This window comes from Sycon ciliatum, chromosome 3, assembly GCF_964019385.1.
Source record: "Sycon ciliatum chromosome 3, ocSycCili1.1, whole genome shotgun sequence".
Taxonomy (NCBI): Eukaryota; Metazoa; Porifera; class Calcarea; order Leucosolenida; family Sycettidae; genus Sycon; species Sycon ciliatum.
Genome location: NC_088645.1, coordinates 18,226,338 through 18,241,022, shown reverse-complemented (window position 1 = coordinate 18,241,022; position 14,685 = coordinate 18,226,338). Strand labels below are relative to the sequence as shown.

The 14,685-nt window shown below is 46.8% G+C and overlaps 1 protein-coding gene across 1 annotated transcript; it reads left to right on the top strand.

Annotated features, from left to right (window-relative positions):
• Positions 1 to 9,187: 9,187 nt before the first annotated feature.
• LOC135811643 (uncharacterized) lies at positions 9,188 to 14,685 on the top strand. Its single transcript, XM_065324878.1, has 6 exons — positions 9,188 to 9,874; positions 10,574 to 10,648; positions 11,553 to 11,715; positions 12,527 to 12,667; positions 13,128 to 13,264; positions 14,201 to 14,685. Exons 1-6 carry the CDS (start codon positions 9,704 to 9,706, stop codon positions 14,228 to 14,230), a joined length of 717 nt encoding a protein of 238 aa, XP_065180950.1. The 5' UTR covers positions 9,188 to 9,703; the 3' UTR covers positions 14,231 to 14,685.

Here is a 14,685-nt window from a genome sequence, read left to right as displayed (position 1 = left end):
CACTACGCACACAACAATGACAATATCCATTATCTGTGATGTGTTTTATGCGAACTTCAGTGTTACTCTTGATCTTGAATAAGTTTATATGTGAGCCGAGATTTACTTCGCCAATGTCAGCCATTGGCCATGCCACTCTGTGTTGTGTATGAGGAGAGATTACAAAGATTCCTTTTGAAAACAGACCGGTTTTCACTGCTGGTCGAGGTAAGCCTGGTGGCATATCTATGCACGCATCAGGCATGGTCTTATTCCTATCCATTATGATGATAAAGGCGTCTTTCGATTCAGTGTTATACGTAGCAACTGCGCAGATGCTGAAACGTGTGGGTGTCTGCTGAAGCACTGCTTTGGCGACAGGATTGCTCTGAAATAATATCACCACATCAGTTACATATGTGACCCATGCGACAAAGCCATAGGTGTCAGGCACGTGCGCTGTTGCCCTTGAAAGGGGGGGGGGTTGCGGGGGGCCTCCCCCGGGAAATTTTTTTAAAAAATGAAGCAAAATCCTGCATTTTGAGGGAAAAAAAGGGGGGATTCCGGGCACCCAGGAACCCATACGGGGCACGCGCCTGTGTGTAATGCCACTACAAGTACAACCACGTACCTGGCCAACTACAATAAGAAAGAAAGAAAACCCGCAGTTTTGCTATTCTATGCATTGATGTGAAGTGGGAACTATTGCATACTTGCCAACCCCCGGCAAACAGTTTCCTTGACACCGGTGAGGTTTTTCCTTGATTTTGCCCATTTTCCTTGATCTGCACAAACATTCGCAAATAGTACAGCGTTTACGACCAAAACGAACTTGTTCAACCGCTAACTCAAGAGTTCTTGCTCGCTATAGAGCTTCGTTGTGGGCACAGCACTCGTAGCTGCCATGCTCGTGAGCATTGAAAAACCGAAAATCAACAACAACAAAAAAGGTGCTGAGGGACATTTTCAAAAATCCGGTAGATGTTATAACTTTTCCGGTATACCGGGACGAAAGCGGGTTTTCCTGGGAAGTTCTGGTAGGGTTGGCAAGTATGCCATTGCTCCAATGCACTTTGCTTATCCTGCTGCACGTTGCAAAGCAAAGACAATAATTATAGCAATGCTCATGTAGGTGTTCTTGTGTGGTGCCTGGACAAGGTTGGTTCAAACAAAGTCCTTGTTTCGAAGGGAGGGGGAAGCCATGTTTCTATACATGCTGGTACTTGGGGATATTCTTGTATCCTTGCTGTCTATGGTTCTCGGCACTTGTGCCAGTGGTTGTGAGACTTATCCACTAACCCCCACTGTTAGGCGCTGCATCTGCCGCTAGGGTTTACCGGGTGTTAGCGGCGGTCGTGAGTTTTCTTCGGGAATGGACACGATATTTACTTCTTTTTTTTGTTGTCTATGGTTCTTATACAAGGGATGCTGACAAGCATCCAGTGTGTGTGTGTGTGTGTGTGTGTGCGTGTGTGTGTGTGTGTGCACGCATGTGTGCGTGTATGTGCGTGTGTGTGTGTGTGTGTGTGCGTGTGCGTGCGTGCGTGCGTACGTGCGTGCGTGCGTACGTGCGTGCGTGCGTGCGTGCGTGTGTGTGTGTACTAGTATTCTATTTGTGCACCTTGTCATAAGTGGGATCATTTCCAAGTTCACTCAGAGTTTGGGGATTTCAGGGGTGTCGGCAGTTCAATAGGCAATTGAACCATCTTGCTAACTTTCCTTTTGAATCTCTGCACTGTTCTGGTAGACCCACGTGACCAGCTTTGGTAGGGAGCAATTAATTAAGGGTACATGACGGTACAAGTGTGTGTTTGTGTGAATGGAGAAATGGTTAGTGTCTAGTGTGTGTGTGTATGTGTATTATATATATATATGTGTGTGTGTGTGTGTGCGTGTGTGTGTGTGTGTGCGCGCGCGCGCGCGCGTGAGTGTGCACGTGAGTGGTGTTCTCAGTATGCCAGGTTGTCGAGAAATTGCATGAACATTCATCAAAGGGCTTTGCGGTGTTCATTGACTTGCGCAAAGCATACGATTCAGTACCTAGAGCAGCCATGTGGAGGGTTCTCTCCAGGCTCGGCGTGCCGGATAAACTGATTTCCATCATTCGGTCGTTTCGTTAAGGCATGTCTGCATCCATCCGTCTCCGCGCAGATCTGCTGGAACCTTTCCCGGTGGGAAATGGCCTACGTCAGGGATGCACTATGGCCCCGATCCTGTTCAACTTATTCATGGGTGCGGTTGTGGAAAAGTGGTATGCTGCCATCGCCAATGACGAGGATATTGGTATCCAGGTGTCGCAGTTCCGCAGAGACTGCTTGTTCAATACACGCCTGAGAGAGTGTCGCAGAGTGACTATCACGGAGTGTCAGTTTGCGGACGATTTGTCGCTGTTCTCCAACACCTACGGCGGTGCTGAAAGGTCCTTGGCCACGTTTCGGGAGGTTGCAGCATCTTTTGGCCTGTCAGTCAACCTGTCAGTCAACCTGGGTAAAACTATGTTCATGCCTATGGGCGTCGGTGTGGTGGCGTCGGATATGTTGCCTTTGGGTGGAACCATCGGATGCGTGGACAGCTTTCGCTATTTTGGCTGCCAGATCACTCCTGGTGCTAGGAGTAGCTTTGATGTCTCTCACAGGATTGCCGCAGCTTCGGGTGCATTTGGCGCCTTGAAGAAGGCTGTGTTTGCTAACGCCGAGTTTCCTATCGGTCTCAAGCGTGTTGTGTACGGAGTCACTGTGTTGGCGGTACTCCTCTATGGTGCTGAGAACTGGACACCGAGGCAACGGGATCTCCAGCGTCTGTAGTCGTTCCACCTGCGATCTATACGCATGGTCCTGGCCATCAATCGGGCGCGCCAGATGGACGAGCACGTGTCAACCCGGCACGCCAGTGGTGGGGAGACATGGAGCAGATCTCTGACAAGGTCCGGTGCCGTCGTCTCCAATGGCTGGGCCACCTGGCTCGCATAGGTGACCGTATTCCCCGCCAACTGCTCTTTGGTGCCTTGCCGTCTAAACGATCTCCACATGGCCCCCGGAAGAGGTGGTAAAACCCAGTCAAACATGACCTGGCGGTGGTATCCATCGGCATGGATGAGTAGCTTGACACAGATAATGATAGGTCTGAGTGGAGAACCAGGTGTCAGGATGGAGTTTACAGTATGGTATGCTCTTGTGTACAACCTGCCATGAAACCACTCCTGTGTATGGTCTGCACACGCCGTTTCAGCCGTCCTCAAGACATCGCTAGACATTGCTGCACCTCCCGTCGCTCCGCAAAAGCAAAAAACAAACAGTGAAACAGCCGTTCACGTCCCGCCGGACTCGCAGTGCCTCATGCTGCGTCCCGAAGCCAGCACTCCTTCAAGTCGCCCCCGTTTGGGGACACATAGCCAATCATGGCAGTGGGCGAAGGAAGGAAGGAAGGTGTGTGTATGTGTGTGCTGGAATTGTGAATTTGTCGCGTTGTTTGGACCTGAGTGGCCAGTCGTCGTGCGGCGATGGTGTAGTGATGTTAGCTTGCTGCGCATACTCCTCGTCGTTTCGTGAAAGTACGTCTTGTGGAGCCCTTGTGGGACGTTCGGTGCCCACCCTCCAGCTCAAGATCGTGCTTTCCTGGTGCATGAAGGCCGAAGCAGTACGCGTACAGACGTTATCGTTGAACAGAACATCATGTGTGCAATTTGAAACTCGGATGTTGAGCCATAAATAAATGTAGAAAGGAAAAGGACATATGGAGACGAGTTGAGGTTCCAACCGAATCGCAAACAATGACTCGTTTTAACCCTTTCTAAAAAGCCCTAGGAAATTTCAAAATAATGCATTTTTTCGTGTTCTTTGGATCATAACGTCAGTTCTACTCACTCAATCTTCATTATCTTAGGCTTTTCGGCCTGACAGAATTCCCGCTGAAACTAACTTCCTGGGCCCGTTCTACATGTATCTCCCATCTTGGGTATAGCAATACACCTCAGCCATGACTCCTATTGCTCACATTATATTCCAGCGCTGGTGTTATCTCCTTTCGTGGTTGTAGCACTGCCTTAGCCTACATTACAATTACCCTATATAACAAGCAAATAGCACATTATGTGTTAGCGTCTGGTGAGTGTTTTTGAACACGAAACTCGGAGTAACGCCGGAGAAAGCTTTTGGTCGCTGTTGTTCTGCCTTGTGTTCAACACACCCGCCCGAGTATAAATAAATAGATACACAACAGTTGTGTATCTATTTATTTATACTCGGGCGGAGAGCCAAGGATTGATTTATAAGAAGAAAAAGGACCAAGGAACTACAAGTTGCGCTATAATGTCCACTAACTCCACCAGTCACTTTACAATCAGCTCATGCGGTAACATTGCACGATACTGATGTTCTACACCTAGCTGGCAATTAGCTCTAGCACATCTTGGATGCGCACTTCAACAACCTTCCAGCTTGGAAAGTTCTAAGTTATACTTGCAGAAATAAGTTCAAATAACATAAGGAGGGGAATCTTTAGAGCCACACAAGTAAGTTTGTTGGGGTATGGAATTTTGCTATGCGTCCTTAAATTGTGGTGTGACCGTTTTGTCTGATGCCGGGTCTTGCCAGTATCGTCCTCGACATACATCACAGCTGAGACTTTCAGATCGTGCTTGTCTTGGTTGCGCTCACTTTCCCCTCCTTATGTTATTTCTACAAGTATAACTTAGAACCTTCCAAGTTGGAAGGCTGGTGGAGTGCGCATCCAAGATGTGCTAGAGCTGTTTGCCAGTTAGTTGTGAGCGTCAGTATCGTCGGTCGGTGTCGTGCAATGTTATCGCATGAGCTGATTGTTTAGTAACTGGTGGTGTTAGTGGACATTATAGCGCAACTTGTAGTTCCTTGGTCCTTTTTCTTTTCTATAAAATGATTATTATTTTGAATAGGGAAGTCCCACAGGCCTCGGGTCCGCTGATCAATGGAAGTACACAGACCTGCACGAACTAAGACTAGAACTCCTCCGTACCGTGTGGTTCGCGGTTTTGTCTATTTTCTAGAACAGGTCGGTCTCGACGGAAGCATTCATAGTGTGGCACGTAGAAAGCTTGTGTGGGAGTTGGCCCGGTCTCTGTAATGCATACTACGCTGGGTTTGTGATCCTCACATATTTGAATAAGTTCGCCCGACTTGTTTGCTATGGAGCGAGCATTAAGGACACTGATTGTAAGTAGTCGGTGAGTATCAACATGTACAGAATGGGGAAGAAAGGTGGGGCAAGAGCGTTGAGAGGCACATTGTTGAAGTGGACGAGGAGGGAGAGAAGTTACTCATTGGAAGCTGGCTTCGTCACTTTGGGGCTGTCCGCTAAACGCAACTAACTTGCGTACTGAGTGGCTGATGGCTTCGGGCCAGAAGGCTCTGTCTAGTACATGCTCTTCATATTCTGCGCCCACAGTGTCTCTGGCATATTTCGACTCCAGGACGGAGTAATTTAATACCTTGACGTCCCTCGCTTTGCACCAGTCTCTGATGGAATGAGCGTTGCAACCGTTGTTGGTGCTTACAACGTAAAGCACGAGTTTGTTGATGGGCACTACCCCTGTCAAGACGCTCGGATCCGCAGGTTCCGTGTTAGTAGAGAGGTTCTGCTACACGTGAAACATAGAGAAATCACGTAGAGAGCATGTGTCTGGGTTAGAGTCTACGGCATTATAATATGCATTATGAGGTAGTTTTTGGAGCATTGTGGTTAGCATTATACGAGCATTATCGGAGCATTATCCGCTGGACCCTGTCTGTCATGCGAAAAAGGATGTAAAATTAATGGTAAATCTCCCAAAATTTGTCATTACATGTGACACAAGTAGTAATTCAATAGTCTTGGAGAGTGAAAGAGGATAACGTCTGAAGGCCAGATTTAGTGTCACCACCAGGACTCAAGCCAGGAACCTTCGCTATACATGTACAGTGAAACCGGTCTAAGACGACCGCTCAAGGGACCTTAAAACTGTGGTCGTTGTGTACAGGTGGTCTCCTCATCCAGGCCAGGGTCACTTGACTGGAAATAGCACCCCTTGGTCCTGGTTGTGGAAATCCCCTTGGACAGTTGGTAGCCTTATCCGAGTGGTCGCATTCACAGGTATACTGCATAATCATGTACATGTAGGCCAGCGCTGCTCTAACCACTGACGTATGGTTGTACATGTTTTCCCTGGTTTCTTCTCCAGTTTTGTAGCTGTCATCCCAGCACTGAGCGACTGCTCAATATTTTCTCCAGACCTCATAGCTTGGCTTCCAGTCTGTTCGTTCTAGTTCCAAGTCGGCAAACTACTACCATCATCAAAATGTGTGTAATTACGACGATAGTGGAACTGTTTGCCTTTGGTGTGGAATCGATCTACTTTGAAGTACAGTACATGTATCTACGATAGATCCAACGAAATACATGACTGTATCGTGGCCTTTTCTTATCGTTCCCCAGGTTATCACTACCGGGAAGCAGGTTTCCTCACACTGGAGTTGAGAGTCTCGAATGCATGGTACATGTATAATCTGTTCCACACAAGTATAAGTACGTGGGGTAGGTCTGGCCGAGGTGGTCGGTCGGCTGCGCTGGGTCTGTCCCACGCCTGAGGGAGTTGCGAGGGAACAGCATAAATCTAACCAGGCAGGGATATACTGGGATAGTCGAGATGTTGCCATGCTCTCAACGTGGGAATGCTCCCGGGATTGCTGCCTGCCCCACAGCTTCGGTGCGAAGCTCAACGCGTAAGGAGCTAAGCTTCATCTTCCTCCCAATCAGCCCAAACTGCACAGGACCATTTGAAGTCCCGTGAGATCGTACTATTATGGCTCGAAAAACTAATTCTGGCTCGAAGCGCCCCATAACCCCAACGCCTCTGGGATCAGGGACTAGACCCTGCTAGCAGAAACAGGCATGTGGTAAGCTATTCGGGGCTCACTTCTACTACTCAGTAGATAGTCAGTGACTCACTGAGAAATCCAAGCTACGAGAGAGAGAGAGAGAGAGAGAGAGAGAGAGAGAGAGAGAGAGAGAGAGAGAGAGAGAGAGAGAGAGAGAGAGAGACAGAGTGTGTGAGACAGAGAGAGAGAGAGAGAGAGAGAGAGAGAGAGAGAGAGAGAGAGAGAGAGAGAGAGAGAGAGAGAGAGAGAGAGAGAGAGAGAGAGAGTGTGTGTGTGTGAGAGAGAGACAGAGAGAGAGAGAGAAAGAGAGAGAGAGAGAGAGAGAGAGAGAGAGAGAGAGAGAGAGAGAGAGAGAGAGAGAGAGAGAGAGAGAGAGAGGGAGAGAGAGAGAGAGAGAGAGAGAGAGAGAGAGAGAGGAGAGGAAGAGGGGGGGAGAGAGAGAGAGAGAGGGGGGGGAGAGGGGGGAGAGAGAGAGAGAGAGAGAGAGAGAGAGAGAGAGAGAGAGAGAGAGAGAGAGAGAGAGAGAGAGAGAGAGAGAGACAGAGAGAGCGTATATCCACGGGTCTCCTTCCTTTCTTGTGTCGACCGTTGACGATTATGGCATTCATTCGTCCACCCAAATTTAAGAACATACATGTAGAAAGAACGGTGACAATATTTCAGTCTGGACTCTGTAACATAGACCAGCCAGTCAGTACTCTCGACATGCAGTTAGGCCCCCCGCGGATAAAGCTAGCATTATACATGTATGTGGCAGTAGTATACATGTACTTCAAAGTACTGTACATGTATTCAGCACTTTCTGGAAACTAGCATTGCGCCAGCATAATCGGGCAAGTTTTGCAGAAAGCTAGCATATTCTTGCAAAATATGAGATTTTCGTGAGAATTCACAATGCCCTCGCGACTTCTACCGCGCCTTTGCCTGCTGAGTAATAATAACTCTGTGCTTCTTGTATTTTTTTCTGTTTCGTAGAACATGACGTATGCTGCAAAGTACATGACTTATGCTGTTAGAGAGCTGAGTCCTCCGGCTCGATAGAGTGCTCAATGCGGAAGCAGAGCAATAACACACGAATCACAGAAAACCACGCGTTTTGATTGTCGTAACTTAAAGTTAATTTCATGCCATTATAGCGTGTTTTTCTGTGACTCGTGTGACTTATACTGTTATCAATCTGTAACAAAGTTACATCAGTAATCTAAACCACTATTTCCATTTTTTCGAAGCAGAATTCAAGCATTATCAGTGCCATTTTGGAGCAGAATGCGATTGCGAGCATATTGAAAAGCAGGATCCATCCAATTCTCGAGCATTATACGCCGGTTCCTACAGTGATGCAGTGAGACCGTGATTGGGATGATGAGACACCATAATTATGATCTACTGCAAGGACTGGAGTAGCTGTTGAGATTACTGGAATACCAGCTGAATCGGGACCCGCTATAAATACCTCAGCATAGCGCTGGTTGCACCCCGAGATCTTTAAAAATACATCGACATATTCACTGTGCATGCATGCTTCATACTTGCTAGCTTCCGTACATTATCAGACTGGCGATCTGTGAACTGTGCTTCAGCATAGCATGTACATAATGATAGTATACAAGGCTACTACCTAGCCATGTTCCCATGTCGTACAGTGTACTAGTAGTGTGCACATTTACACCATTTTTACTTGTATTCCCAAGTACTGTACAGTCTGTACATGAGCTGTGACTCCATCATGTTCTACCTCTCGCACACCACCACGCCTGCATAGGGCGCGACCCGACCGACGGTAGACTCTCACCATGCGCCATCATTAGCGTCGCCGAGAACTCTACTATCTATCAGCATTAGGTTGATCTACACCCGACTGTCTCTCCACATTCTTCGCCGCGAGCGGCAGCAGAGCATTGGTGCGCGCGGTGAAGGGCTTGGGCGCTGGCCGCCAGAGTTTATCACCTACGCCGCTAGTAGTTAGTGATTGCGAGGAAGCCATTGCAGTGGGTAGAGATGATAGCATGCTGGCTTGTTCAACACAACACCGCGCAGCTACTATCCCAACACCGCACAGCAGCCAGCTGATGCCCCAGCGTTATGTACATGATGATTGTAGGACTGACCAGGATGGATGGGAGAGAAGAGGAAATGGCCGCATAGCCGGTCTGTTGACAGTTCTGCCTGTTCTGTACAACGCGTTCTGTTTGCACACGATTAAGTAGGAAGCAATGGGGACCAGAAACAGGCTGTTCATCCCAGCATGGCCAACACAACAACTATGATATCATCGCCCTTGCTCAACCTGCCTACCCCAAAGCTGCCTTGACCACTCACTTATTAGGCGAAATTCGTACAGCAAAAGGTTTGCTACCCTGCGCCTCCTATCGCAGCTGTGCCAGCGTTAGCTCTAGAGTTGAGCACCTACCCCCAAAGGCATGTGCTGTAGGTGAAGGACAGGTGCTTGATTCGACTGATGGTGAAGCACTGGGTGCATGTCACACTGCTTGGAAGATAGGCCAGGAAGACGAGTGTAGTGCTTTGTTCACACCAGCCCCCTGCCGTATCTTTCTACTCCCCAGCCCGACTTTCACTCAGGAGCAGGCAATGTTTCCGATAGAATAGTAGTTTCTGGTCGAGAGGGTACCCCTAGTTCACGCCGCTACCCATGCGAGTGTGTCTCCAACACAACGTGCCTTTCTGACTCTATAGTATTAAATCCCTCAGTAACTCTTTCAGGAATCTTCCCACAGTTAGGTATAGACTCGCGCCTCCAAAAGGTTTTCCAGAGGCCGCGTGCAATCGAGCATCAGCAGCAGCAGCAACAGCAGCAGCAGTAACAGCCGAGGAGCGCCATGGGGTACAAACAGAATGAAGACAACCATGCGCTCATGAAGCCCTTGCTGATACTGTCTGTGATATGCCTCCTCATCGGGATCGTAGTCTGCGGTATTGCTGGTCACCTGGCCACCGTGGCGCATCAGTTTAGAGATCCACGATACGCCACATATTGGATGGGGATATCGGTGAGTTAAAACCTATCAGCTACGTTGATGTGCGTCGATGTTAGAGGCTCCAAGTGTACGATTTAAAAGTATCAGTTTCTACAGTGCAAGGTTTGACCGCACAGCAAAGCGCGAGTCATAGCACACATGTACATAAATTTTAATACATGTGGAGGCGAAAACCGACCACAACACACCGCTGGATATGGAGTATATCGCGTTCTGTGGTCAAGACCTTCACTGGGAACTGTTACTTGTCAAACGAACACTTTCAAATACACACGAAATACATGTACAGTATAACCTCATTATCCACACGTACATGTCCCTGGGATCGAGGTGTCGTAAGATCTCTGCAAAGGCAACATTCACTCAGACAATGCAATGCCTTAAATTGTGGACATTCGTCTCCTGCAGACTTCGTCGTGATAATAATTATGTGAAAAGTCAAATCATTCTCTTACTCCGTCGATAACGATAGCCACTCATGCAGAACTTATACATGTACATGTAGATGAGGCCTTGAGGGTGTGAGTCACCAACTCGTTACATAATTCACGTTGCACTTCACGTTCCATTTCATGCGTGTTGTCATTGAAAATGAATTTACATGCGTGTACATGTACATGCTGCAAAATATCCATTTTAGGTTGAATTAAAGTCCATCTAGCCGAATGCGACTTTGTTGTTGATTTCAATTCAACTGATCCTTTCTCTCAGGCCGTCGTGGTTTTCCTGCTTTTCCTCTTCATCTACTGGAACATCAGAAAGCAACGGGGAATGGCAATGTTCGCAGTAAGTACACACCGACGTCACAGTAGCCCTCAGGACTCTACTATTGAAGCCATCTGCCTGAAAACAACTTTAATAATTAAAGCTATGACTGAGGAGATTGAAGGCCGCAGACATCAGCGCGGCACAGCATATCAACATTGTACATGTACATTGGCAACAAGTGACGTGTGGCGTGGCGATGTCTGCGTCCTTCATTCTCTTCGTATTCTATACTCCCAACTGTTCTTGCCCAATTATCCTCGAGAGAGAGGTAGTAGAGGTACGGAAACGTCCTTCTGAATGACTGTGACACAAGCAAGGGAAATAGATAATCATAATGTTTGATTCTACGCGTACACGTACAATGCACATTCTACATGACATATTATGTACATAATTTTTTTATTAAAAAAAATTGAGTTTATTGATTGAGTTTATTTTTAATTATAAAAAAATTGATTTGAAGTTTTTTTGGTTTGGGTTTGAAATTCTTTATTTGACATGTACATAATACTTGTTGTAGTATCTCAACATTATACATTATCACGCCTACAATGGGTGTAAAATACATCTCTTGACTCTCGCGAATCATTTGGAAAGGCAGGGCACTTCCTGGACATGACTTCACAACTGTTCCTTTCTATTTCATTTTTTAGTCTTTTGTTACATCTGCAGTTATATGTGAGCTGATTCGCTGGTATCCAATTCACTCTCACCTCACGCTTTCCTGTTCTCTCTCTCTCTCTCTCTCTCTCTCTCTCTCTCTCTCTCTCTCTCTCTCTCTCTCTCTCTCTCTCTCTCTCTCTCTCTCTCTCTCTCTCTCTCTCTCTCTCTCTCTCTCTCTCTCTCTCTCTCTCTCTCTCTCTCTCTCTCTCTCTCTCTCTCTCTCTCTCTCTCTGCTCATCGGCACTGTTTTCTTGTACAGTTTGTGGTGTTCACAATCGTTGTCCTGGCCGGAACAGTGTGCTGCATCATAGCCATGGCCAACCTGGCTGCTCGCTCAGCCAGGACACACGGTGTGCAGCACGGCAACTGTCTGTACATCAACAAGGAGAAAGAGTACACTGGACCAGGCATAGCGTGTAGAGGTAACTTACTATTACAGTCAACTTCGCTAATAACGACTGCGGATATAACGACAATTCTCGAATAACCACAGAATGTCCATGCCCAGAGCAAAGTTCCATCCAACTGTGATACATAATGAGACTTCGGGTATAACGACACTTCGCGAATAAGGACACTTTTTTGATGCCCCGCCGAATGTCGTTATAAGCGAAGTTGACTGTATTAAATTTTGAATAGGGCAATCCCCACAGGCCTAGGGCCTTCTTGCATGGTACTCTATGTGAGTACGAAGAGCGTGACAAAACTGCAAATAAGAGGAGCAACAGCGAATATCAGCTGGGAGGGCATTCCAGCGGTCAGAAGAGAGAAAGCTTAGGGCAAAAAGACCATAATTATACGTTAATTGATTCTGTGAACATGGCACACTAGGTATCGGGCTCATTAATAATTCGTACATGTATGCTGTTGTCTTGGATTAGATTCTGGTCTTTCTTGATCAAACTCGAGTTCGGAGATGTCCATAGGAGACGGTGATTGGATACTTGAAGCCTACTAATGCTTACCAATTATTCATAATCACGAAGAGGGTAAATCACGGAAAGCTCGCTCAGTGCCTATCTGTCTGCATACCTGTCCTTCTTTCTTCCTGTCTGTCTTCCTGTCTGTCTGCCTGCCTGCCTGCATGTCTGTCTGTCTGTTTGTCTGTCTGCCCGTATGTTTGTCTGTTTGTCTGACTGTCTGTCTGTCCGTCTGCCTGCCTGCCGGTCTGTCGTCTATCTGTCTGTATGTCTGTTTCTGTCTGTCTGTCTCTCTCTCTGCGCGTGGTTTTAGGGCAATGCGAGAAAGCCATGAAACGCACGCATCGCATTCCGGACCCGCCAGAGACGTGTTGCTGCTGCTTCAACCCTAGTGCAGTGAAGACCTACGGAGTGGTTGCCGACCGGAAAGTCTCCAGCTGCAATGGAATGAAGGGTAATGCTGGAAAGCAGTTACATGTACATGTACATGTACGGCTGTGGCCAAAGAAATCCGACCCATGAGCCAAAAGCAGCGCCAAGGCTCATGCGCGGCCCCTTCGACCCTGTGCCCTCGGATGGGCTTTCCGACCGGTCGACCGTGCATGAAGTGGAAATGTGGCGCTGCTTTGACTTGTGGAGCGGATGTCTTTGACCACGACTGTCCATGTACATGAAATACCGGTACATGCAATGTGATCTGTTATTTCACAGGACACTCACTCAGAATCAGCTCTCAACTCTGTCTACTTGCTATCACTTCCGTAGTAATGAGTTCCTGTCTTCCGGGTTCCGGAGATGAATTGGTCAGCGTGTGCTATCCCCAACAATACTACGGCACATAGCGACTGATGGTGGACTGTGCTGGACTTTTTCAAATCTTCCTGTTGTCTTTGCCCTTTGTCCCTGTTCTCTAGCCACTGCGTTGAACAGCGTGATAGCACTGGCGGTGCTGAACGGTCTAACAGCGGTGGTTTATCTGATCATGACTGTTCTGTGTCTGATTGTTCTGTGCGGTGGATGCGGCCACAAGAAACTATTCGACAAGAACAAGGTAAGAGTCGCGACGAGCATGGCAAGATCACCGCAAAAAGAGTGGAGAAATACATGTACAGTAGGTATCGGTTAAAGCGTGGACGTTTGAAAAACGACTTTCTATTCTTATTGCCGATAATTTTTATTATGAAAATATGAGAGGTCATTCTTGTAAGTTGTAAGCAGTACATGTATTTTCTTTTACACGACCACGCTATAACCGATATGCACTGTACTTGATGATAACATGGCAAGTTACTTGTGGTCTGAGATTATGGTGTATACATGTACATGTAACATTCCTTGGATTTGGACAATCCTGGAGCTTCATTTTCTTAACGGTGGACTTCTTCATGCGTCCACAGTTACAGTTACATGTAAATGTATGTGTGATTAGCGGTACTCTACCACCTAGGGAGTAACCCAACGTTACTATGGACAGCAGTAAAATTAATGTTGGTTAGGCCGAGTAAAAAAAATTACTAGATGATCGTCCTTTTTTTTGGAAAAATCGGGGAGGGCGGGAGGATTTTATTTTTATTTTTTTACTTTTTACCCTCTCATGCACACAGTGTACACAACAACATCAAGGTTTTTTTCTCTTTTTTTTCTTTTTTTTTTCTTTTTTTCTTTTTCTTTCTTCAGCAGATCGATACTGACGTTGTGATATACTAGTAGTATGTGGTCCATATAGTAAAACTCACGATTTAAAAAATAAAATATTTCTTGGGGAGCTGACAAAAACTGGGGCGGACGGGGACGATCATCTAGCTTTTTTTTTTACTTGGCCTTAGCGCTCAATAACTTGATAAAGTGAAGTTGTACATGTACAACAAGTTGGTAGTTTTCTGTACATGGAAGACTAAAGGGCGGCGGTTCTTGAACATTTACAATGTACATGTAGATGCAGATTGAGTCCTTTGTTATTGTGCCAATGTGTCTGTGCCTATCACAGGACAAGGGACCGTACAATCCCTATGAATAAGTGCAAAGAGAAGACGTTGGGCGGAGAAGTGTTTACCTGCCATCACCTGTCGCCAGAGCAGACCACACACAATATTCAGACTCGACAACTCAACGACCAACAACAGACACTATAGAGACGAGTGAGGATGTGTCCTTTCCCTTTTTGATTGAAGTTCTATGAACGCGATATTTCTTCATCCCTGCCCATTAGGCATAACACCTCTCCTGCTATTCTTTTAGATAAGAATTATGTTCTGTATCAACTATCATTGCCTCTTGGGCAAAGGACTACTTACATGCATCTAGTGTGCTTCGAAGTAATTATTTTAGGACCCTGACCATCTTCTGGTGATCACTTCTGACACTGATCTGTGGCGAATGACACCGCTACATCTCGTGTAAGCTGAATGCTTCCATTCGAAAATATTATTTTTCGTCACGTACATGTTCATAATCATTATTATTATGCATGCT

Coding starts and splice junctions, on each gene's coding strand:
- LOC135811643 (XM_065324878.1), top strand. CDS start 9,704: ATGGGGTACAAACAGAATGAAGACAACCATGCGCTCATGAAGCCCTTG. Junction 9,875..10,573: donor CATATTGGATGGGGATATCG/GTGAGTTAAAAC, acceptor CCTTTCTCTCAG/GCCGTCGTGGTTTTCCTGCT. Junction 10,649..11,552: donor GGGGAATGGCAATGTTCGCA/GTAAGTACACAC, acceptor TTTCTTGTACAG/TTTGTGGTGTTCACAATCGT.